Raw genomic sequence first — 27,447 nt, forward strand, 5'->3', positions numbered from 1 at the left:
TTATTTCTATTTACACATTTGGTCCATACAGGGTGATAGCCTATTGCCAGTAGTTGCATATTCCAGACTCAGAGAATTAGAAAATGCTATAGCTGGAAGCAGACACACACTGAATATCTACAGTTACAGTCAGTCAGTTTACTTTCATCAGCTTTTGCCTGAGTGGTCTTTGTTGACCTTGCTTTGTAGTTGCTTATGGCCACACAGCCCCAAAACATGCCATTTATGCAGAATTCTACTTTACTGTTCTGAGAACAAAACTGCTACTCTTTCCTTCCACTTACCCAGCCTGGTGGAGGGGATGTGGGGTTGAGGTACGTTCAAAGCCAAGAAAGAACCAGAACCAGTGGTTCAATAAAAACAACTGAGAATCACCATTGAGCCTAAATTTCCCATCACTGGGGACATTTGCATCTGATTTTGTGATGCTCTTGAATAATGCAGATTTGTGTGTTTTGATCATTCACTTCCAAATAATTCACAAAAAAAATGCTGCCATGGTGAATCACGAATCTCTCAATGACACTCAGCACACCTGGGCTATTATGGAAGGTTCGCTCGCAAATGCTGCAACAGCCACCAGCCACAATTTCTAAGTGAGTCTCTGACAAAAGAGAACAAATTTATATTTATCCTTCTGCTGTTATTTGTCTGATTGTTGCTTTGTTTTCTTAATTAACAAAACAATAATTTTTATAAACAATCAAGGAAGAAAACAGAAATTTAGGATTATTGCCCTTCAAAGCTACCTTTGCATTTTGAATCATTACTAATATATACTGTTTACAAAGCTGCCATAAGCACCCAGATAAAATGCTTCTTATTTATAAATACTGTTAGTTAATTCCAGATAGAATGCCAGGCTTTCAGGCACATTGATTTTAGTTTACTTGCTTAGAAACATGCAACTTTACCCCAACACTTAATCAGGCAACAACAGCTAGAAAGGTGGGCAGAAAAATTCAGTTCTCCTGAGGAAAATCCCAAATTGCTTCTACACTGTTGATTAACATCTGGATCACCTTAAGGGTGTTTGTGAACCAGCAGGAAATAAATTTTTGGAGAAGGCCATGGACTTAGGGATGGTTGCTTTAGTGTTTAATAATAAATCATTTTCAGTTGATAGAAAAATACTGAAATCTGACTTATACATATGAAGCTGATTCAAATTTGATAAACATGTTCCCAAAGGAAATTACTGCGTTTATTAAAAGCCTAGAATGGCTGAACAGAATTGCAAAGGTCTTATCCTACAGTACTTGCTGAAGGTAGAGAAACTGCTCCCCCCACCCCCGTCCACCTTTCAGCCAACCAAAGAGGAAGTTCAAGAGTAAGGAAAGAGCAGGGCTGTTTTCAGTCAAAGCTAAAAGTGGCTATGAAGTACCAAGATACCCAGGGCTAGCTGTTGTCTACACTGTCACTGCCTTGCTGGTAAAATGTGATGTGTTGATGACTGTTACATTACATCTAAAATCCCATTTACTAGTAATAGAAAAGTTCGGTTAAGACTTTTGCCTTATGTCTCCTGGCGCTTGACACAGCATTGTGTGATATTACCAATTTTCGCTTCAGGAGTATTCACATGCAACAGTGAAGACTTCACAAGAATTTACACATTTGATCCAGGGTGAAATTATGCCATTTTCATAGCAAATCAACTTTTCCCTGGCAGGAAAGTGATAGGTACTTTTGCACCTAGAGAAATGCCTTTGTTTTCAAGGAATAAAAAAACAAATGTCTGTAGAGGGATTGTGATTGAGTCATTCAAGGGAGAGGCCCAACTGGCAAGAGTCCTCTTGGCTTCCTTTCCAATGGGGAGCAAGTCTCTTAACTCTTCTTGTTTTGACTTTCTTGCTTAAAAAAAAAGAAAGAAAGAAAAATAGAAGTCACATGCAATCTTTTTCTCCTATATGGGACACAACTCCATTGCAATGCCTTCTCATCTCTAACATCACACAACACACAGAGAAAATGTCTATAAAAGGGAAAATTGCTGTTGATGTAACATGTGAAATTTCACCTCAATGTGCTTTGCTTTTTAGTGGTGTCAGAGGCAGCAGGAATTTATTCATGCAGCCCTACTTATTTGCAGACTGGGAGTAAATACTAGGCCTTTTGCAGCGATTACCAAGAGCCCCCTTCAGTAGAAATGATATACTGCCTTCCTGCATCACATTAAAGTGGAGGATTGAGAAGTGAGCCCAGCTGAGCCGTTCTGTACACACCTAGCCAGAGTGCAATTTATATTCATACAGAGCTGTGAGTGGTTTTCAGAGAAAGACAGGGAAGAAGAGCATTTCTCTGGAAATTTGTCACCAAAAGCAGCAACTAAACTCTGATTTGTCACTGTTATTTTCTTTGTAATGGTTCTTTCTTCTTCTTGTAAATTCTTCCCTTTCTGTAGGATTGATACCTAAGACTGCTAGGTATCTCCCTTGATTTCTTTTTAAAAAATAACTCTTCCATAATTTTTCTTTTAAATAGTGCATATATCCTTTCCCTAAGTTTTTTTGTATTGAGGACATAGTCTATGACTTTTATTTCTGGGCAAATATTGGGAATTACCAAGCTTTACTCTCATGAACAGAATCTAACTGTACCCCATAAAAAGTCTTGTGCTGTTACTACAGGTGAAACTGACGAGAAATTGGAGAAGAAAGGATTGATTTGTGTGGCATTTGGTGGCTGCCAGCCCTTTTGTTGGTATTCAGTAACTTTAGGATTTTAATATGGATGTCTGGAAAATATGGTGGCTGAGCCAGAAAATGTCAGCTAGGGTCAAATTTAGTGTTTAGTGGTCAGAGTCTTTTTGTATCATCAAATATTCCCTACATGGAATGGAATGTTTGACTATATATAAAAAGCATTTACCTACCATTTGACCCTGTGAAATTATATTTCACTAATAACCAGTAGTCTCCTTTTTTTTGTGGAAGAAAATACACCTAAGATAGTTATTTTTCTGGCATTCTTTTGTCTAGTTTTGTTGTCTTCCCAGGAATAAATTTGAGGCATCCGATGTCACTTTACATAAAATGGGAGCAGTAATAACCTTTACAAAATATCACATAGGGCTGGGTGCAGCGGCTCATGCCTATAATCCCAGCACTTTGGGATGTCGAGGTGGGAGGATTACTTGAGCTCAGGAGTTCAAGACCAGCCTGGGAAACAAAGCAAAACCCCATCTCTACAAAAAATACAAATATTAGCTGGGCGTGGGGGTACATGACTATAGTCCCAGCTACTTGGGAGGCTGAGATGGGAGGATCATGTGCGCCCAGGGAGGTCGAGGCTGCAGTACGCTGTGATCATGATCACTACGCTCCAGCCTGGGCAACAGAGCAAGAACCTGTCTCAGAAAAGAGAGGGGGGGAACTGCATAAATATGAAACAGATAAATAATCATAATGTCATAACAAACAAATGAGTATGTGCACATAGCTATACCAGCAAAATATAGCAGAAAATGATGGCTCTGATAGGAGTTAATTGTGGAGATGTGCCAGAAACAGCAGCTTCGTGGATGGTGACAAGACAATGTCTGTGGCTTGAGGGCCCTGCTGCCTTCGGATTCTGGCATAATTTGCTCTGATTTCCATCAATTGTTTTAACTCTGTCCAAAAAAAAAAAAAATTTGAGAGACAAGTCAATGTCATGGAGAATAATTAAAAGTCCAGGATGATGAAAAACTTGAAGACCCCTCAAAAATTCTTGGCTCCCACCCTGGGCTCTCTCATTACACCTTTGACTTCTTATCATATCAGATATGTGTTAGTAGTCTTTGGATTTCTAGAGAATGGAAGTTGCTAGAGAAGACTTCTTTCCAGGTTTATTACAAAGTCTGAATTGGAAGCTAACCTAGGGCTGGTCTAAAAATTGGGACAATGAAAAGATAGAAAGCAGCAGTGAGAAGTGTTCAGATTTTATGGCAAATGGCATAAAGCACCCTTTAAATTTTGTCAGGGGTTTGTGTGAAATAAGCCATTCTAGTAGCATCTGGGTTTGTTTTGCCAAATCCAATTGAATTTTTAAAAACCTGATTTGATTCTTTGATGACTAACTTTCACATACTGAATGTTTTTGGTATTATAATGCATAAATAAGTTCTTTTAGAGTGGTTTTGAAACTCCCAGACTGCTTCATTTACTTCCTACTTAAGCCAGTAGGTCACAGAAAAATCATGAATGGAATGATTAATTAATTAAATGTCCCTTAACAGGTTGCATGTAGTTGCATTTCTATCTTTTCTTTTTCAAAGCACTCTGAATATTTAAATTTCTAAAAAAATGATTATTACGAACAATTATTTCAGGAAAAACAATAAAATGGCAACAGTAAAATAAGTTTCTAAAAAACAACTAAATCAGACTTTCTGTGATCAGAGATTTCCTGTAATTTCCTAGAACCCATATAACTCACTGGAAAGAACTGAGACAATAGAGGAAACCACTAATCCTCTTACCATGAAGGTAACATGGGGACCCTACTGTCATAGGAAAGGAATAAACTTTCATACGATGCAATCTATGTATTCACAGAATTAAAGATGCAAAAATGAACATTTGTCTCCAAAGCTTTATCAAAGATACACAGAGCTAACAGGGAGGAAAATGGCAGAAAGAGTAATATTTGCATTTCCAATCTTTTTTCTCTTCCATTCACAGTTTTTATTGTTGACGAGCTTGCTTCTGGGAAGGCAGCCGACATCTCTCTCTGTTGTTGGATACCCTTTTGGCTAGCTTGCCTGAAGTATATTTAGCTTTATTTATCACACAGGCTCAATGAACACAAGGCTGCAAGGAAGGTGTGGTACAGGCAACAGAAGCCCATCTCAGGAATATGAAAGACTAAGCCTAGATAATGAAGGGACTGGGAAGGTACCTCCAAATGCACACTTGTTTGCTGACTACTCAACTGCACTGTAATTATTTCACGTGTGTTCAAATTCTTAATTAGATTGAAAACTCTCGGGAAAGGAGCCTAGCTTATGTTTATTTTATAAGCTATGTACTTTGTGGATACAGAAAACTACTAACTAATACTTGCTGATAATAAGAATCTCATCATTGATGTGTTCTTCTAAGTCCCTGTAGTGAGGGTCACCAAGAACCAGGGTGATGGGTAGTGATGGGTGATGGGAGCAGCAGAAAATAAAAAGAATAAAAGGACTTGAGCCTCGTCCATGATGTAGGATGGTGCAGGAGGAATATTTGTGGCTTCCTTCAGAACAGTGCTAGGCATCCTAATAAATCCTGTCTTCCTACTTTTTGGTCTCCATTTCTATCCTTTTGTCCCTTCTGGGCTAAATGTAAAGATATGATTGCAACTGTTTTAGAAGTTTTTGGTTTCCCTACATTACATATAACATAGTAATAATAATTTTAAAGTGACTTCTTAAAAGAAAATATCTATGGTTACTATTATAGGGATACCAGGCAATTCATTACCTAACCTTTTAGTTTCCTTTAGAGTGCTAACAATGTTCTTCAGAATCTCCTGAAAATTATATCTTTGCTAATATATGCCTACTTACAAAAACAGGCTTTGAATCCATCAGGATACATAGGATAAAGAACTAGAGTTCACTCAATAACAAATATATGTTCTTTTCAATTTCTGCCATTTATCAAAGAAAATTACCAAGAAATAGACAAGATAATAATTCTAGAATATATTTACTTATTACTAAAGAAAAGAAACTGCAAACCATATAATTACTATTAATAAAACATTAGGGTTTAAATCATTTGGAAAATAGGAAATCAGTGGAGTCTCACTTTCCTCAGGGTTCATACTAGGGGAATATCTTCAAATGAGGCTCTCAGTATTTCTGCAAATAAGGCCTCTGGATAAGGTTCAAGATTAACTGAAATCTGACTGAGTTCTTCAATTCAAACAGTGTGGACATGAGGTTCCAGCACATAAGTATATAAATTTAACTTCTATAACATGGAATAGAAACACTTGGGGGAGGATAGTTATTCAAAATCATTGTGATGGGACATATAAGCTCTTTGAAGAGAAGATTGTTTTAATTCTTCAATTACTTGATGGAAAAAAAACTATCACACATACCTTTTGGGGTTCTGAAACCATGTCCCATAGACACACAGATGACCATATCTTGCTCTATGTCATTCCAGGACTGAATTGGCTCACCACTGGGGGTGTACAGTGCTCTGGCTGGGTGGGTCATTTTGAGACGAGAGGAGCAGTCTTCCAGCAGCTGAGACACAGAGAGACAGCCACATTTGAATATGGAATGGCACAATATAATCAATCATGTATCAAAGAACCAACTCTTCTAAGAGAACTATTATCCCAGTTTGATTATTTGCCCACTAATAGTTGTTAGACATAGGTATAGAAGGGATGGGAGGAAGGGTCCACAAATGTTCCCTAAAATGTTTAAACAATGAGGAGCTTTTGGACTCTCCAGCAAAGTTAACCCTATAGTTCTGTATTTTTTCCATGGAATAAGTCTTCTCACTATTTAAGAAATTCCTAAATACGGTAAACACTGGATTGAAAATCTAGACTTCTCAAAATAGCTAAAACATTTTTTTAATGACTAAGGAACTAGAATGACAAAAGGTGAGGAGACCCAGGCTCACTCCTGTTTATGATCTCAGAAATGTAACATTGCTTCAAGAGTCTCCTCAATGATAAAATGGAAATTTTGGTCGAAGACTTCACTGGCTGTATGATTCTACGTTTAAAACGTCTTCTGTTTTTAACTGATGCACTTTTAAGCTTTCTAGAAAGGCCTTATTAAACTGCTCTCAATTTTACTTGAATACTCACTCATAAAAACACATGTACAGATACAGCAACAATGGTACCAGAAAGATTAGTCAACATGCTGCCAGATTCTTGAGAGCAAATCCATTAAAATGTGAATAAAACTTTAAAACAAAATAATAAAAGCAAGCAAGAAGAAAGTGAGAGGCTTCTACATAACTGCTCGTATTACTTTCACCTAGCAGAGGGCCAAAAGCCTGTTCCCCCAAACTGCAGGTGCCAAGTCCACATCAGCCCTCCAAATCACCACCAATATTTCTGTATATAGATCTGTTTAGAGGCAACAGCTCACAACAAGGCAGCACGGCAGGGGTCTGGGCTGGGCATGTGATGGCCTCTTGCATCTGGAAAGTGCATAAATAATACAAGAGTGATGGAGTGATGCAATTCAAAAATTACAGCTTTTTACTCAGTATTTTGAGTAAGAGACAAATGGATTGAGTTTAATGATAACTGAAATTATCCAAAAATATATTCCCCTGTATAGAATGGGATAGTCAGAGAAGAACAACAGGAGAGTGGTCTTAAATGCAGCCCAACTCCTGCCAAGTAACAGCTAGTCAGAAACAATTTGATTAAATACTCTGCATATAAACCAATCCTTCAACTTAGCATTGAGGGAGGATTCTGACAGCAAAGAGAACTAAGCTATTCTGTCTATTATCAAAAGACCTTTCTTTGTACAAGGAAATATAAATATAAAAAATCAACAACAGCAACAATGTAAGGTTTATGAAAATATTCTACAACATAAAAAGGAGTACATTGTACTCAAGGTGAAGATTTTAAAAAGGATTTACAGCAGTAGTACATTTTCAAGAGTATCGGTGTTGAGTTCACCCCAAATTCAATAAGCTATGACTTCCATAAATACACACACACATACACACAGAAAAGAGATAACCACAGCTTAAAGGAAAGAAGTATTGCTCAGACACAGGAGAGACGCTGAGACTGCTGATAACAGTAATATTGACTAAAATGTATTGACACATTTTTAGGGGCTGGGTATTTTTCTAAAAGTTCTCAAGGACAATCTAATTTTGTTCTGTGGACATAATTATCATCCACCTTTTGTTGATGAGAAAAATGGAGGACAAAGAGGTTAAATATCATAACCAAAGTAGTATAGCTGCTACTGAAAGAAGAAATAGGGTTTCAAGTAAGGATGAAGAGAGAGCTGAATGACAAGAGGAGAGGAGGTAGGAAATAAAAAGACTCAATACTACAGAAATTCAAATCAATATTAGAGCAGACTAGGTGGAGAAAATCTCACAGGATACAGAAAAAGAAAAAGAGATAAAATGTATGAGAAAGTTAAACATCTAGAATGTCAAGACATCAGATATTAAACCTATACATTAGTGGTGTTACTGGAGAAGAATCTAGAATAAATTATCCTTAAGCAACTATCAAAAAATAAAAGAAAACGTTCCTGTTCCAAATAAAGATCCATGCCTTCAGGTGAAGTAGTCTGACCTAGGATAAGGCAAAGTTTATGAGCAATAGGACTAAGATTTGAATATCAGAGAGCAAAAGGTATGGATTTCAAGCAAGGGAGAAAAATTCAGTTATATTTATACTCTGCTTTCTGTAACACTGAATACCAAAGAAAATGAAGCAAAATCTATGAAGTTATGAAGTTTTTAGGGGAAAAGCATTTAACATAAGAATTCTATATCAAGCCAAGTTACAATTTATGGTTAAAGGAAACAAATGATGCCTTCAGAAGATGTATCACACACATATATTTTGGATTATTAAGAAAGGAATCAAATTCCTTGACTATGGAAAGACATAATATAAAATGACTAATGTTAAGCATTAAGACTATTAGAACATGATATGCCTGCTACAAAAGTCATCAGGAAATAAATAAATTAAACTTTTAAAGTAAGTCTTCATACAGAAAAAAAAATGTGAAAACAGAGGTGGGCAGAAAAAAGAAAACCAAAGCATTTTTTCTTTCTCCTTTTTTTTTTTTCAGACAGGGTCTCACTCTGTCACCTAGGCTGGAATGCAGTGATGCAGTGATGCAGTGGCATGGTTAGGGTTTTTTATTTTATTTTATTTTTTATTGTATTTTAGGTTTTGGGGTACATGTGAAGAACATGCCAGATAGTTGCATAGGTACACACGTGACAGTGTGATTTGCTGCCTTCCTCCCCTTCCCCTATATCTGGCATTTCACCCCATGATATCTCTCCCCAACTCCCCACCCCCCACTGTCCCTCCCCTATTCCCCCCAACAGACCCCAGTGTGTAGTGCTCCCCTCCCTGTGTCCATGTGTTCTCATTGTTCAACACCAGCCTATGAGTGAGAACATGCAGTATTTCTTTTTCTGTTCTAGTGTTAGTTTGCTGAGAATGATGTTCTCCAGGTTCATCCATGTCCCTATAAAGGACACGAACTCATCGTTTTTGATTGCTGCATAATATTCCATGGTGTATATTGCCACATTTTCCCTGCCCAGTCTACCATCGATGGGCATTTGGGTTGATTCCAGGTCTTTGCTATTGTAAACTGTCCTGCAATGAACATTCGTGCGCATGTGTCCTTATAGTAGAACGACTTATAATCCTCTGGATATACACCCAGTAATGGGATTGCTGGGTCAAATGGAATTTCTATTTCTAGGTCCTTGAGGAATCACCACACTGTCTTCCACAATGGTTGAACTAATTTACACTCCCACCAGCAGTGTAAAATTGTTCCTAATTCTCCACATCCTCTCCAGCATCTGTTGTCTCCAGATTTTTTAATGATCGCCATTCTAATTGGTCTGAGATAGTATCTCAATGTAGTTTTGATTTGCATCTCTCTAATGACCAGTGATGATGAGCATTTTTTGATATGTTTGTTGGCCTCATGTATGTCTTCTTTTGTAAAGTGTCTGTTCATATCCTTTGCCCACTTTTGAATGGGCCTGTTTGTTTTCTTCTTGTAAATCTGTTTTAGTTCTGTGTAAATTCTGGATATCAGCCCTTTGTCAGATGGGTAAACTGCAAAAATTTTTTCCCATTCTGTTGGTTGCCGATTCACTCTAATGACAGTTTCTTTTGCCGTGCAGAAGCTGTGGAGTTTGTTTATTACAACCTTGACTTCCCCAGGCTCAGGTGATTCTTCCACCACAATCTCCTGCATATCTGGGACTACAGGGATGCATCACCATGTCTGACTAATTTTTGTTTTTGTAGAAACAGGGTTTCACCATGTTGCTCAGACTGATCTTGAACTCCTGGGTTCAATCAATCTTCCCACCTTGGCCTCTTAAAGTGTTGAGATTACAGGCATGGGCCAATACACTCAGCCTTCTTTCTTATCATTCATGAAGACAAAAGATGCTTTTTGGTTGCTAAGAATTAATTTTAAGATTATAAGTAATGCAATAAAACATAAAATCAGAATAAGAGAAACAGTTCTTTTAAAGGAGTAAGCAAAAATCACCATCATGTGAATTTAATATGATCTTATTCTTAGAAAACTTAGGTGAATCAAGTGAGAAATTAACAAAAATTAAAGCAATGAAGTGTCCAAATACAAAATAAATGTTAAAACATTAATAGTTTATCTGTTCAATGAAAATAGACATTTTGAAAATACAGTCAGGGAAAATCTATCCCCAAAACAAAATTAACTAGAAATAACAATTATTTAAAAATCTAAGACCTTGCAAAAAAATATAAAATTTCGCTGGTGGACAAGAAAAAAAACTTATACATAAGTCTTTTTTACATATGTAAAAATAAGCATATTATATATATTTATATATAAAATATATAAAAGCAAGTATATTTTATATGTGTAAAAATATACATAAATTAAAAAACATCACAGCCTAGTTGTAGAAATTGAATAATGTAAAAGGTGTAAATTCCTATGAAATTAATTAATTGTCTAATACAACTACAGTCAAAATTCTATAGGATGATTTTATGATATTGAAATGTAATTCCAAATTTATCTGTAAAAGTCCACAGGAAAGAATATTCAAGTAAAATCTCACAACAATGGGAAACTTCTTTCAGATATTAAAATTTAAATCTATATAATTTTAAAAAGTAATACTTTATATAACTTAAAAGCAGAAGCTAGAATATGCAAGATTTTAGCATAACATTGGTATTCCAACACAGAGGGGAGAGAAAAAGATTAGTCAATGAATAGAGCTAAGATAATTGTAAGCTAACAAATAAAGCAGAGAAAATAGCTTCACTCAAAATTTACACCAGAAAAAGGAAAAGTAAGAGAAAAACACAACTGCAAAAAAATTAGAAGAAGAGGCAGGTAAATCTTTGTATGAGCTCAAGATGATAAAGGACTATCTGAGCATTAAGAGCAATGAACAAACTTATAAAATGTATTACTTTCTATACTTAAAAAAACTCCATAGACATAATAGCAAATTGGAAATTTCTTACAATAAATCTGATAAAGTTATACATAATACCCTTATTACTCAGTAAAAAGCTTTTATCAATATGAAAAATATATATAATAGGAAAACAGCAAAAGACAAGGAATTCAGAGATGACCAATAAGTGATAATATAAAACAAACTGTAATCACCTCCACAAGCAATTAAAAATATATAAACTAAAATATGGGTATAACATTTTTCTTCTGTTGAACCTGTAAATGTATGATTTTAAAATCACTGGATGTTGTTGCAGTGTTGTTGATTTCGTCATGTATACAACAGTTAGATGGGAATTCTCAATGGCAACTTATGGGGGTATAAACTCCTGAAACATTCCTAGAAAACAATTTGGTAGTAGGTATCAAAATTCTTGGGCATGTTTATTAGCATGACCTAGCAATCCCTCTAGGAATTTATTTAAGGAAAATAATCAGAAAATAAATATTGGTTGCTGTATCAATATGTTAATTACAACACTCTTTATAATAGCAAGAAATTAGGAACAACCGAACTGGCAAATAATAGAAAACTGGATGAATAAATAATACATCCATTTGACAGAAGGTTATAATGCCATTGAAAACAATGTTTTTTCTAAGAATGTTAAATTATATGGGGAAAAAGTCACATTAGGTAAACAGAGCAGCTTGCAAAACTGTATATGCCATGTGGTTTACTATGATCACAAAGGCAAAAAAAAAATTATTGTTTAGAAATAACAAAAGTATATACACTAAAACTGTAATAACTGGTTATTTGTGGGTGATGTAATTTTCATTTCCTTCTTGGTGCTTTTATTCTTTTTCTGTTTTCTAATTAGAAAACAATAAATGTTATTAAGATAATTTTAAAATTTCATAGAGATTATTTTCAAAAAGAGATTCCAGTATATTCATATGATTTTATTTTGTGATATTTCTAAATTCTCTTTAACATTAGTATGTTCTCGTCACTGCATTAGTATGCTCAGGCTGCCACAGACTGTGTGGCTTAAACAGTGGGCATTTATTTCTTACAGTTCTGGAGTCTGGTAAGTCCACTGTCAAGGTGCCAGCAGATTCAGTTCCTGGTAAGGACTCCCTTTATAGCTTGCAGACAGCCATCTCCTTGTTTTGTCTCACATGGCAGAGAGAAAGAGGTCTCTCTCTCTTCCTCTTCTTATAAGGGCACTAATTCTACTGGATTAAGGCCCCACCTCAAGACCTCATTTAACCTTAACTACCTCCTAAAAGCCTTTTTATATCTTACATCTCAAAATATAGTCACATTGGGGTTGGTGTCGTCAACATATATTTTGGAACACAATTCACTCCATAGCAGTCACTAACTTTTTTTTTTCTACTCCAAGGAACCAAAGGGTATGGTAGCTGAGTTTCTTTCTAGAGTGGGAAAAATGAAGACCTATCCTAGAAATATATAGAGATAGGTATCTGAGAGAAATTTGTGTAGTTTGAAAAGATCCCACAAAGATGTATTTCTTATATTTTTCTTTACCACTAAAATGTCAGTCTTCTATAGAGATCATGTTTTCTACTTATAAACAGAAAAAATATATACAAAATTTAACTGAAACATACTTTAAAGGCAAAACATAAATTAAATATATGGTTATTTTATTTGGGTTCTACTAAGACCTATTTACATGTAAACTCAATACATTTACCAAAAAAAAATTTTTAATATGAAAATAAGGCATTTTCTCTGCTGTAACTGATGAAATGCTGCTGCTTGAAGGAGATGATGACACATCGTGCATGGAAGAAACAGACTAAGCTTTGGCCTAAAAATGACTTGTACTCATGTTGAATATTTTGTCTTCATTCTCTCTGATAATACATTTTCAAGGACATTTTCCTTTATTTTGATTAGCATCAAAAAAGATCTGTAAGGCATGAAAACAACTCCTTTAAGGGGAAGATAAGATTTCTTTCTACTTCTAATTGTGACATTGTGAGGTTTTAGGCACTAAAGGAGGATTAGTAATGCCTCTTTAATTTCATTGCTTATTTTAACAGATCAACATAATATGTGCTATAAGATGTAGCAGCCTAACGTTAACTTTGAGGTCTAAGCGTTCAAGCCATATTCCTTAGTAGACCGAATCTGTTGGCACTAAAGTGTTCTGAAATGTACCTTGATGTTTAAAAGAAAGGTACTTGTTATTTTTCTAGGATCCGCTTCTTAAACTTTTCATACCCTGTAGTTGACAATTCTGCATATACTAGTCTGCTAGAAATAAGTATGTTAAACAGAAGCAACTTGATGTAACTCTCCACAGGGCTGGTTTCCCAAAGAAAAGTATTGTTGGGCCAGGCGCAGTGGCTCATGCCTGTAATCCCAACACTTTGGGAGGTTGAGGCGGCTGGACCACTTGAGGTCAGGAGTTCAAGACCAGCCTGACCAACATGGTGAAACTATAAATAAATGCAAAATTATACTTTTTGTATGTTTATAATTTTGCGTTTATTTATAGTAGATATACTATACTAATATAGTATTTACTAGATTAGCCAGGTGTGGTGGTACATGCCTGTAGTCCTAGCTATTTGGGAGGGAGGAGAATCACTTGAACCCAGGAGGTGGAGGTTGCAGTGAACTGAGATTGTGCCATTGCACTCCAGCCTGGGCAACAAGTGAAAAATTCCCTCTAAAAAAAAAAAAGTATCGTTTAGAGGAGCAAAATTATAAGCCTATCTAGGCATCTTGTAAAGCTGTTCAAAAAGTAACTCAGTGAGGTTTGTGCATGAAAAGTGAGGTTTGGGCATGGAAATGTAGTGCCCAAGTCATATTCTGCTCTAAAAGAATGTAACAAATACAGATGAGTTGAAAATAAAAAAATTAGAGATTTTCAGTACAATTGGGATCTATGACATCTAGTGAGAAAGACATTCTTAATTCTCAGTTTTTCCAATGTATCTAAATTTACTCAACCATCTTCTTTAAAGTATATATACCATAAATTATGTGTTTTTACAATAACAAAGTTCATGACAAAGGAACAAAGTTCTATAATAATTGCTCACCCATAGTGTATTTTCTGAGTTTTGTTTTCTTAGACCAGGTCTCCTCAGGTGTGGCACATGGGCATCATGGAACTATTGCATGCTCCCTGTGGGCATGAGGTACTTGCCTATCTAAATCAGAAGGACCTCTTTTTTCATTCCTTTAGCTTCTGCTCATGGATTCAGAGCCATTTCTGGGCCAAGGAAGAACACTCTGATTTTGAAATTCTGTAGAATCAGAAAGCTGCTGCAGGAATGGGAGAAGACAAAGGCTTCAGGACATTAGTAGGAGGGGCACAGGCAATCATAAATCAGAGAAAGATGCTGGTCCTGAAGAAAGAGCCACTAACCCTGGAGGGAGAGCCGCCTTGGTGCACTGATGACTGATAAGCCGACAACAGTTGGAGATGAGAGTAAGTCTAGCAATGTTCAAAGAGTGGGTGGGAAGAATATGGTTAAATCATCCAGAATAGCCACAGTAGCGAAAGCAGTTGAGAGAAAGTCCGCATTGGATGGGATTCAAATACCATCTGGGGGTTTCATTATATAAGGTAGAGAGAAGCACTTTGGAAATGTGCTCTGTTTATCTTTCTTCCAGCAAAAGTCTCAACCATTGAAATTCTGAGGTTCTTTGGAGTCAGTGTCATTAGCCAGACACCCCCAGTGAAATCCAAGGCCTACCCTTCCTGCTGCCTGTTCATTTCTCACACACAGTCCATCCTCCAGAGGTATTTTATACAGCCTGACAGTGTGAAAGGATACATTCCTAACTGATCACGAAGAATCCCATGCAAGCCCTTAAAGACAAAAATGCACAGCATGGAAAAAGAAAAGATTAGAAAGAACTTTTTTAATAAAACAAAGAAAGAAAATATATGCAGAAAAGTTTCTAGACATTCTCTAAGTGTCCTTTTACACACCTAGGCCAGATAAGTCTTCCCAAAACATTGTTTCATCATGCCATTTCTTTATTCACAGGCAAGTAGTGGTTCAAGCACTTCAGTTTAGGATACTGTTATGGATTAAATTGTATCCATTCCAAATTGATGTTTAAGCCCTAACTCCTACTGTGACTATAATTGATGACAGAGCTTTTAAGGAGGTAATTAAAGTCAAATGAAGCCATAAGGGTGGAGCCTTATTCCAGTGGAACTGTTTTTTTATACATATACAAGAAAAAGAAGAGACACCAGAGTTCTTTCTGTCTCCACATGCACACAAAAGAAAAGTTATATGTGAACACAGCAAGGAGGTGGCTGTCTGTAAGCCAAAAAGGGAGGCCTCATCAGAAACCAATCCTGCTGGCACCTTGATCTTGGACATCCAGCCCCCAGAACTGTGAGAAAATCAACTTCTGTTGTTTCTGCTGCTTAATACTCAGTCTATGGTATTTTGTTATGGCTGACTGAGAAAACAAATACATATAGTATATGGGGTCTACCATATACTTTTAAACAATCTTTCCAGTCACATCTATCTCTTTCAATTTCTCTGTCCATGGGGCACCTACTTCATATACCTTATGAATTCTAATGCCCATATCTACACGTGTGGTGCCCCTCATCCTTGCTAATGCTTTTTCTGCATAAGGTGTTGAATCTCCTCCATTTCTCAAGTTCCTTTGGAGTTCCTGATTGATTCCTCTGCAGAGCCTTGTCTGTCACCCTAGGTGAGCACTGTGCTCCACTTTTCTAAACTGAGAGTACTGCCTTCACTACTAATTTTACCTTTATCACAGTCTATCAGTACTTCTGTCAGAGGAATATCAGCTTCCGTATCATATAACTTTTCCTTATTTAAAAAAATCTGTACTCATAATAAAGAACACATAGAAAAGCATGGAAGAAAGAAAAATAAAGATCCCCCATAATATGACCATCTAATAAAATCATTATAGTCTTTTACTATATCTGCGTATAGTTGTGTGCAGAACTTAACTTCACATGCTTTACATAATGCTTCTTTCACTAAGTATATCTTTAACATCTTCATTATTATTTCAAAAAGGTTATTTTGAGTTATTGTATTCCATCCTAGTGCTATAACTCATTTAACCAACTCCCTATTGATGAGGTTTTTAAATTATTCATAATCTAGCTCTGTTAGAAATAGGCTTGCAATAAATATTCTTTCTTTTCTTTTTTTTTTTTTTGAGACAGAGTCTCACTCTGTAGCCCAGGCTGGAGTGCAGTGACACAAGCTTGGCTCGCTGAAACCTCCGCCTCCTGGGTTCAAGCAATTCCCTGCTTCAGCCTCCAGAGTAGCTAGGATTACAGGCACGTGCCACCACACATGGCTAATTTTTGTATTTTTAGTAGAGACAGGGTTTTATCATGTTGGCCAGGCTGGTCTAGAACTCCTGACCTCGTGATCCACCTGCCTTAGCCTCCCAAAGTGCTGGGATTACAGGCGTGAGCCATCGTGCCCGGCCTATAAATATTCTTAATAAATAATTGTTGCATGGGTTCATGAAAATATCCTTGGGATCAAGTTGTACAAGCCACTTTCTTATGATATGTACAGTCAAACTGTCTTCCAAAGAGTTCCCATTTCTCTGCATTCCCTTCCAGAGTGCCCATTTCTCTACATTCCCAAGTAAACCTTGGACATATTGTTTTAAAGCTTTATCAGTTTGAAATATTAATTTAAGGAGACCACAGACTCCACTGCTACTTACTACTGTGGATGTTAAGCTGTCAATTATACAGCATCCTTAAGCTTACAAAAATATTTCCACAGACATAAATTAGAAACATAATTCACAGCATCTAGCATAGGCTTCTTCATATATAACTATCATTAAAAAAATTACATGATCATGGAATAAAAGTTATGAAATGCCTTTTATATGCTACACCAAGAGTCACATAAATCAAAAAGTCATCCCCCAGTTAGATACAGATATAAGTAATCCTTGTCAATTATTGCAAGTTTTTGCTACTCTGAACCTAATAGGCTATCTTCCCCCATTGTCTCTGCTCTACCCATTTACCCATTTATTAATCATGGTGTATTCTCTCAGAAATTTATGAGTTCTAGGTGAAACAGTTAAGTGCATTTTAACAGTGGTATCTACAACATGAACTCTGATTTTTTAAGAAACAAGCAAGGAAAAGATATTTCAGCTTGGTTATAGTGCTTTTTCTAGGTAGCACTCTTCTGAAAAAGCTTTCACTATCTTTTTTAAAATTCACTTACTTTTTTTCCCTACATATATGAAGATCCTTCACTTGTAATCCTAATTTTGAGTATACATTTTCTACATTTTAATCTATTACTTCTCAAGTATAACAAATTGGTTGTCATCTTTTGGTATGAAATCACTCTGCTCTCATCATTCTTATTCAAATACCCTGTCAAAGAAGAGTGGTCTCCCTTACACTTTGAAACTGGATTAATGTCCAGGGACAGGACCCTGTCAGATGGCCCTGCTACGTAGATGCCATCACCAGCCTCCATGAACTTCTGCAAGCCAGTCTATTATACCGTCTTGCCTTTCCACATCCCAAACCACTAACAACATCGCTACATGACTTTCACTTGTCCCAGAAAAATTCATGAAAACATTTCACAAAATTAAAAAGACAAGCTACTATTTAAGACATCACTGCAACAGATAAGATTTTTAAAAAGACTTCTCAAATTCATTTATTATTTGCCTAAATTCTTCATTTAAAAATTAAGAAAAAATGTCAGAATTTTATCCCTGAAATTACAAACCAAAAATGAAATGTTATTCCTCTTTTCCTTAGTCAATATTTTAACTTTGGGAAGCGAAAATTCTGACAGCTCTAGGTCTTTGGGTAGTAAGAATATGATAGGCTTTCTCGAATGAGTACCATTGTTTTTCTTAAATAGAACATATCTAGTAAATGATTCATGATGGGTGAAAAATATCACTCTTGTGAACTGGATTTAAAATGGATGAGAACACATGCCACTGCACTCCAGCCTGGGTGACAGGGCAAGACTCTGTCTCAATAATAATCATCATCATAATCATAAAAAATAAAATGCATGAGGAAAATTATTTTAAAGTTTAGATTTTACTCTTTGGTAGGAGTGTGTTGAACTGGCACTGTTCTCTGCTGGACAAGTGTCATATTCAGATTCACATATACGTCTGACAGCATTGAACTTCGCTTTGTCACACATATAAGCTCATTCAATCATGAGATCAATCCTACGAGGAAAGTACTTGTCCATTTAATGGACAAGCAAATGAAGTTCATAGAAGTAAAATAATTTGTTTGATTAAACAATCTAAAAAGATCAGAGCTGGGATTTGAAGCCAGGCCTATGAAACACTATTTTCATACTAGATTTACCTCTGAAATAGTTTTGCCCCAGGCATAAGTGCCATCTTCAGGTCTGCCTCCATTTAGATAAATCCACACTCGTTTTGTGTCGGGCTGTTTATACAGGCTGCTTGGCTTGACTGCTATATGTTTAGTTGCAATTGGAAAATTTCTTTTGGATTCCATTTCTTGAACTTCAGAAAGGTGCACCTGTCCAGAAAAGCCCAGAGAATGTAGTGTTTAGAGAACTGTCTGTATAGTGTTTGTAAAGAATGTGACAAAATCCAGAAGCATCTTGTAATTATTAAATTACATGGAAAAATATTTTAGGAAGTAACTATTAGGAACATTACCTTTTTGTGACTGACTTTAGTAAATTCCCCTTGCTTCAATGAAACACTAAAGACAATAACAATCATTAGAAGAAGAGTAATAAGGCACTCATTTTGGCAAAGCACTTAACTCTCGTTTATAATGTGAAGAAATGAAGTGAGATGTGTTTTTGGACTTTTGCATGATGTTTCTCCTACTGAGAGATTTCTCTGCATCTAACAAATTAGTTTTTTATTAGAATCACATCATTTCCTCTAACCAAGAAATGCATACAGGAGTATACATGAGTGTTGTTTTAGTCCTTACGTGCTATCTTTTAAAATACAGCAGCCACCCTTATACTTTGCCAGATCCCTGACAGGCAGCTTTTTATTCTACTTCAAGCATGTCCTAGTTCAATGCTTTGCATTCATTCCCTGGTCAGTGATTTATCCTTCTTGGCTTGGCATGAAGTCATATTTCTAGGGATGTCAATTCCTTTTGTTCTAGTAACCTTGACTTGGGCACGTGCCTAAGATTTAGATTGAACACATTTCACGAATTTGAGAAATCTTATTAAATAGGAACATATCATTTTGATGAAAAACTTCACAAAGCAAAAAAGTTTTCCCTGGTCTCTCTCTCCAGTCCTCTCTCAACAGCTGACCTTTATCTTTTCGACTTTTTTATGTCTAGCAATCCTGACTGATTAACCAATTGGACTGAAACCACTTTTTTAATTCTTCACTTCTGAATGTCTCCATTGCAATTAGTATTTTGCTCCTTGCTCTTTTTACATATTGAGACATGCCCTTAGGAGTAATGAGCAATGAAGTCGGAAGGCTCAATTTGACTACAATTATTACAATTACCTTTGTACATATCCACTGGGTCTTTTTCTCTTCTTTGCTAAGGTCATAATTTCTGATCTCCGTTCAAACAAAACAGGCCCTTATATGAGCTGGTTGTCTTTTAGACAGCTACTCTCCAAATGCCAACTCAATGCTTGGCATATGCTTATATGATCATAACTGATCAGATGCTGAGAATATATTAACAGCATCATTTAAAAATCTAATATTGTACTTTTAAATACTCATAAAAAGGGCAGAGTATTTAATGTCCAGAATCCCAAAGAGCATACCTCTGGATGTCTTATAAGTTCCATGAGTTTAATTTCCTCCTGAGTCTTTTCGGTCCATCCTCCTTCAACCACCATGGGCTGCACAGGGCTTTTGGTAGGAACCATGGTGGCAGGCTGACAGGCCACTACTCGCCGCCCTGGGGAAACAAGTCTCTAGAAACTTTGTTTCTGATGATAGGCTTTCAGATTTCAAAGAAGTTGGTTTGGCTTTATATGCATAAATCATTCCACACAGGAGCATAAGCTAAAATACTAAATATATCATAAAAGCAAAGATGCCCAAGGTAATAATGCCTAACAATACCTCTTTAGATGGGAGCTTCAGGCTTTAAATAGCTAGGATTCGCATACCTACTCTACAGATGGAAGAGGAAGATAACATGCCGATTTCCACACTGGCCTCAGCCTTGCATCCATGATATGGTTCAGCGGTAATTTAGTCAAATAGAATTCATGACCTTATATAGCCCCTATCATCCTTCTTGTCTTGGAACATATGTTTTGTTCTCTTCACTAATAATAAGCTTTTCCCCCACAATTAGCTTAGCAGTGTGGGGATTAAGTATTTCTAAAATAATATTAATCCAAGAGACGGGAACTTTTTTTTCTATCTAATAATACCCTGCGAGCACGATTAGTTTCTGACACCTCTGCTGTGCCCTTTATGCTGTTAGAAAACTGTAAGAGAAAATATTTATTGAAATACTGTATTCTAAAGAATCACAGGAATAATTTAATAAGTGTGAGGATTCCAATTCATGTGTTCTTTCAACTAGACCACTTAAAATAATTATAAAAGAGGTTTAAAAATTCACACTTATGAAATTGTTTTATTTTTCTGTGTTGAAGATACACTCAGCTCACATTTCATACTGATCTCTAAACTTGTTAAGTAAAATAATGCTTTCTCTTGCATCTTCTTTCCAGAAACTTATATTGAGCAACAGCTATGGGTGAGGTGTTATGTTGGATAATACAAACATGTTGGAGAATGAGTTCCTGCCTTAGGTTTGGTCCGAAAGGCAGACATCAAGGAAGTGATTACACCAATATTTGATTGCAACTGGGAGGTGCTAACCTAGTCTGAGGCATCACAGAAGGTTTCTTAGAGAGAGTAACATCTAGGTTCATAAAACAACAAAACTACTAAAATGAAATTAAGTTTCAATTCTGTTGTCAACATAATCTTAATGTGCAGATTTTCAGAGTATAGCTCAAACAAAACTCTTCGAAAATAATCTGGTACTTGTAGAGGATAAAGCATTTTGTGTTCCTCTAGCTCAACTTTATGGAAATAGATCCAGCACTAAAAATAAATGGCAACAATGACTTTTCAGGGAAACCAGAACTCTATGTCCCTAATAAGGATTCATATGCAATTTATGGATGTGAAGAAAACATAATTGAATCAATCAGTCAATGAGTTACAGTGACAAGGCCATTAAGCCGTGCACTTTGGAGGAGACCATGGTGGCACCTCACAAATACATCACACAAATTTATACTAAATATAGTTTTCATACAACTCTACTTATAGAGTGCACATAACATTAATTTATGACTCATACATTTTTATAAATTACATTTCGACAAATATTTTATTTATAATGCATTTTGAACACTAAAATTTTGCTCAACTACAGAGAGTTCAGCAATAGTTTATCATTTACACTGTTGAGAGCTAGAGCTTGAGTACAGAAAACAGGCAAAAACATTACACATTTTTTGTCAACTTGCTTCTAATGGTCATAAGAAAATTAATACATTTGCACCATAGTTTTCATAAAGAGACACAATGTCATCACAAAAGGTTTTAGTTTGAGGAAAGGTTTTTATGATAAGCTATTATTTACATGGGTATGAATAACAAAAATTGAAATCAAGCAATGATGTATGGAATGAATTATTTTTCATTTTTTATTACATTTTCCCACATATCCTATTTTATTTCACATGAGATCAGGTGATAGAAGAGGCATGCCTCTTCTCTAGTCCTATTGTTTCATTTTGAGGATGGAGCTGCACTGATATTGCAGATTATTTTTCTGATTGGAAATTGGGGAAAATAACTGGGGATTCTTGGCCCATTTTTTATCTTAGAAACTAGAGAACACAAGTGCTTTGTTGTTTTTTCACGCAATTAGTCTTGGCCAGGCAGCTCTCCCCATTCCCTGTCATATTGGGAGGCCCACCCTCATTCAGAATCACCTGCGTCTGCAAGGGTAAGCCCACCCAATTTGAGGTTTCACTTAGCAGATTTATTTAGCTTTCGCACTAAATTAAATACTCCCAACATTACCTTTACATGTAACACTGGTGATGATGATTAGGATGATCTGCCATTCCTGAGTTTTATTTATTTATCAGTTTTATAACCCCAAGTGGGTAAATCAGTTGCCTTTTCAGGAACCCTTACTGCAATATTTATTGAATATTTACTATATACCAACCATGTAGTAAAGATTTGACATTTGTTATTTAATCATGAAAACCCTACAAAGTAATTACTAGAATTATGATTAATATTAGCAATGTTTATGCTTACCAATGAAATGTAAAATCAGCTTAGCACAGTGTTTTGTACATAGGATATGCTCAATAAATACTTGTTGCATTTACCAATGGCTATGACAACATAATTAGCAATTATTCATTCCTCCTGTTTTACCCAACACTCAGGAAGCTCACAATCTTACAGGTCCTGCGGTTAACTAAGCTAAGACTTGTTCTTATTTATCCTCTTAATCTCACCAGCTAGAGAAAGGCTTTCATGAGAGTAAATGTTTTATAAGCATGTGTTGAATTTATATTTAACAGCAGAAAACATACCAGTTTGTCAATAGTGAAAAGATTTATGTTAGCATTAAATTCTAAGTGAAACCACATCAATGGATCCCTCCAGAATGGACATCACTGACAAAATACAGAATTTCAAACAGTGGTATTGATAGATGATGACAAATTAACTTAAAAATTTTTTAATACTTAATTGTAATAAAAACTGAAGACAATATAAAATCAGAATTCAATAAAGGTAGCCATGCCAGGTGCTATTTTCAGTATTTAACTTGACACAGGAATAGAACTTGAAAAACACCCTAGAGTGAATTGTTGAAATTCCATTTATTCTTTACATCAGTCATTCTACAACTATTCAGAGAACAAAAGAGAAGGGTATAGAATTTATAATCTAACATTATGAGACTGACACATAAACAGGTAATCATAATAATGTGATGAGGACTATCAGAGGGGAATTTGAGAGTGTGATAAACCACATTACCCTAGGCTTGGAATGCTGAGGAAGGCTTCTGGGAAGAAGTGACAAGTAACCTAAAATGACACAGAATGAGTAGGAGCAACCCAAGAGGACAGGAGAGGGAAAACTGTGAGGTAGAGGGAACTAAAATATGCCAAAAGCTCAGAGTTAAGAAAGTTTATGGTATGTCTAGGGAGCTAAAAGAAAGTTAAAATGTGTGAAGTGTAGTAGGCAAGGAACTTAGAACAAGATTATAAAGGGCCACCCTAAGCAGTTTCAACTTTGTCCTAAAGATAATAGGAAGCCTTGCAAGATTTTATGCCTGGAATATCATAATACCTTTGCATTTTTGCATAATCATTTCAACTTCAGAATGTCACCATTACTTATAGAATGGAAACCGTTGTCAAGATGTGAAGCAGGGGGAACCGTTAGTTAGAAAACTGGTCCAAGGAATATAGATGATGGTAGCTTGAACTTGGGTAGTGATATATAGGCTAAGAGAGTTAGAATCATTTGAGATCAACTTAACATTCAAAGTAACAAGGCTTACTGAATATTTGCTTGGGGAAGGTGAGAGAGAGGGTGATACCAATAACGACATCCAGGGGTTTGAGGAGTAACACCTGGGTAGATGGTAGTAGAACCTACTACCAGCAGAAACAAAGGAGGCATTGGTGCTGGGGGAATATGACAGCTGAAGTTTTGGACATGTCCACAGAACATTCAAATGAAAATGTTTGTAGGAGTAGTAAAGGAAAGTAGTAGTAATATTTTTCACTTACACTCAATCCTTCTTTTGGTAAGAAGTGGATAATAGTTATTTCAAACCATAGTTCAGTCTAATGCAGTTAGGACTAGTTGTGCTATTTATTGAAGCACGATTCATATACTTTTAACACAAGGCAGCAACAGGAGTTGAAATTCTGCTATGGCAATTACTGAGCTTGAAATGTGCTCCTTCCTAGACTCAAGTCCTTAGCACAATATTTCTCCCCAAAGAACCATTTGTATTTCAAGTCCTGGGAGTAGTATAATGTCAGAAACCTAAGATTCTGTGAAAAGAAGAATGGAAGAAGGAGACCAATATTGATCACTTTGACTGAATAGCATGTCTCATGTTGTATAAAAAGAGGAGTCATTTTAAGTTACTGACACTGACTTTTGAAGATTTTAGTACTTCCTCATTCAGATTTAAAAAATAAAAAATAATAAAACCTTCTTCCCCAGCAATACCAAAGGAATGACAGCAAGGTTTGTTTAAAGATTAATTCCAAAGCCCACGAAATGTCCATTGAGGGATTATTTCAAAAATAATGGGGTACTTTCTCTTGCTCAGATAACCTCCTAATTTTTAAAATGTATGCATAAGTCATTTGATATTCATTTTCACATAAAATTTACAAATATAATATCAGAACAAAAAAGATATATTATTAGGTTTCAGACTTTGCTCAAATGATTTATGTAAAACAGTACTAATAAAATACTCATTAGTTAAATACCTGATATCTAATGGTAGAAAATAACCATTAGCACTTTGAGGTTACATTTTGAATTAAATATGGTTTTGTTTGATATCGCTCACACTGACCTTTTAAGTGTCTCATTTTGTGTCTCATGGTGTTTAGATCAGCCAAAATTCTGTCCTTTTTTAGCCAGTTCTGTTTCTATAATTTTTTTGCTTTCTGCAAAACTAGAATAATAAAAATATAAAACATTTTATCAACAATAATTTATCATGCACACCAATAATTTATAAAGAACTTTCTGCTCGAAGAAATAGATTCAATTAGAAACAAGTAATTAAAAGGTAAGGGTCATTAAAAGAAACCTCATTTGAAAGATGACAGGGCTTAAGGCGTTTCTTTATGGAATGGAGGGGTAAAAAAAGAAAAAGAACAATGCTGTTTTATTATATAGATTTACCATATGCAATAGCCATATTTCATTTTCCACTTCCACAAACTATTTGGAGGTGATGAAAGCCTGGCTTGGAACCATTCATTTTTTAAACATCCACCTACTGCCTAAAGGGTGCAATTCTTAAAAATGAAAATGTGCAGACAGGTCGTCCTCAGTGTGAATTAAACTCATTTGTTATTTTCTAATGTATACCATTATTCTCAGTCTTATAGACCAAGGATCTCTTTATCAAGTAAATTAGACATTTTTCCACACAGAATACTCCATTTTAGTATGAAAAAAACAGGCAAATGTGCAAATATGAAAGCATTGCTATCCTTGTGCACATATTAATTGATGAGCCTTCTGTTTTTGTATAAACATGATGTTATTATGTTGATATTATACACATTTAATTCATTTTCTTATGATGGCATAAAATGTATTTCTCTCTTCCTTCATACACTTGCTTGAAAAAAAGTAAAAACCAAACACTTAGCATTTGGAGGTAGAAATGGTTCACCACAAGATACCCAGATGGCAATAGGATTTCTGAGGATGTGGGTAAGCAAAGACTTATCTATATCATCCAAACTATCAGACATCACAGATTTTGGAAATAATCTGTTTTTCACTTTCATTCCTGGGTTTTCTGGTGGAAAAAATGACACACTTATCATTGTTCAATAAACAATGAATAAATTTGCTTTCTGAATTTGTTTATTCAAAATATTTTTTATTCATTAGTAACTTGACTTAAACAGGCAATGCCAGAACTGGAGGCTGATGTACAAATTTAGTCAGAAACTTCATATACAACCAAAAAAATTAACTAATAAGTACCTATGCAACAATCTTACATGTTCTTCACATGTACCCCAAAACCTAAACTGCAATTTAAAAAAAAGAAAAATAAAAGATTGTAAATATATGTTTTAATTTCTTTCTTACACATAATCTTGTTCTGAAAAAAATTTGAGGTGGCTTACCAAAATACCTACTCCGAAATGGAAAAAACAGAGATAAGAAAATGAAGTACAGGGAGAAAGGTATATGGGAATAGACTAAAGCCAGGAATAAGTTACCTCAGTGTTCTTATATTTTAAATGAATATTAATATCTCATTCTGCTGTTTCTTTTTTTAGAAGAAAAAACTAACATGCTTAGAAGAAATAGTGTTTGGCCTATTTACTCTGATGACCATCCAATAAATGTTAGGTATTATTTTTATTGTTAAACAGATACAAATACCACCCTGTTTTGACTTGCTAGAGATAAAGCAAACTTTGGGCTCTGAGCTTCCTAATGGACAAAGCAAGGAGAAAAACACAATTTCCAGTTTCATATGGCCCACATAGAGTGAGAAATTTTTTAGAAAATTTACTTTTCCTGGTTCGTAGATCCGAGGAAAATTCATTTAAAGGTCCACTTAAAGAGGTTATTCGTGATATCCTACACAATATCCTACAATAGAATACTAATATATATTGAGAATTTACTGTATACTTGGTATTTTACTAAGGTCTATACACACATGGTCTCATGTGATTCTCAAAATGATACTCTGAGACTCTGAGTTAGGCCTTATTATCAGTCCTCTTTTACAAATATGGTAACTGAGCTTTAGTGACATAGCTGGGTGGTGGCAGAGCCAGGATTAGAATCCAGGCCATCTGCCAATGAAGCCTGTGCTCTTAACCACTCCCTGCATACTAAGCACTATGTTGAATTCTGACCAACAGCTGTTTCTTTAAAGTTCCTTAATGCAAACTGATGGCATAACACCAAGCCACAATTCCATAAAGGAGGCAGCCTACTGATGGCCTTGCCTAATTTAAGAATACCCTTTAGAATATAAGAAGGAAGAGATGGAATCAAAAGGAGGCTGGGAAAAGGTTATAGGACTATACCCCTTTGATAGTCCTACATGAATAACATTACTCTAACCAGGCTTTAAATAAGATTTTAAAGAAGAGTGTTTGAAGTTATAATTTTATAAAACCTAAGTTCAGATATTCTATATGTCAAATAAAGACAGAAATATGCTTCAGCAATCAGCTATGCATTACATGTTCACATAAATATTTCTTAAAATTCATTTGAAGACAAAATAAGTAGTGTCCTATATACAAACATGGTAAGTAATTTCACTGAATGTTTAGTAAGTATCAGCCAGGCACTGTTCTAAGTTATATGTGTGCATATGTGTGTGTATATATAAATATAAATACATACACACACACATATATATATTCTTATGAGTATACATTCACACTTATGAGGATGGAATGAATATATTCATGAT

At 35.4% G+C, this 27,447-nt stretch overlaps 1 protein-coding gene and 1 long non-coding RNA gene across 8 annotated transcripts in view; one reads left to right on the plus strand and one right to left on the minus strand.

The window, feature by feature from the left end:
* The window catches only part of LOC108593833 (uncharacterized), a 172,784-nt gene that overhangs the window by 142,472 nt on the left and 2,865 nt on the right, over window positions 1-27,447 (plus strand). For 6 of the 7 annotated variants that reach the window (XR_004730891.3, XR_013523366.1, XR_004730890.3 and 3 more), the window contains one exon: window positions 14,392-14,637. The exons of the other annotated variant lie outside the window; for it this stretch is intronic. This is a non-coding gene — a long non-coding RNA (uncharacterized LOC108593833). The remainder of the gene's footprint in view (window positions 1-14,391; window positions 14,638-27,447) is intronic. 7 annotated transcript variants of the gene reach the window in all.
* The window catches only part of DCDC5 (doublecortin domain containing 5), a 269,733-nt gene continuing 245,660 nt past the window's right edge, over window positions 3,375-27,447 (minus strand). Inside the window, 6 exon segments of the mRNA XM_054241486.2 lie at window positions 3,375-3,613; window positions 6,076-6,226; window positions 18,553-18,732; window positions 19,979-20,115; window positions 24,832-24,933; window positions 25,636-25,794. Of these exon segments, the coding sequence (XP_054097461.2) occupies window positions 3,486-3,613; window positions 6,076-6,226; window positions 18,553-18,732; window positions 19,979-20,115; window positions 24,832-24,933; window positions 25,636-25,794 (857 nt within the window). The 3' untranslated portion in view covers window positions 3,375-3,485.

This window comes from Callithrix jacchus, chromosome 10 (assembly GCF_049354715.1).
Source record: "Callithrix jacchus isolate 240 chromosome 10, calJac240_pri, whole genome shotgun sequence".
Lineage (NCBI taxonomy): Eukaryota > Metazoa > Chordata > Mammalia > Primates > Cebidae > Callithrix > Callithrix jacchus.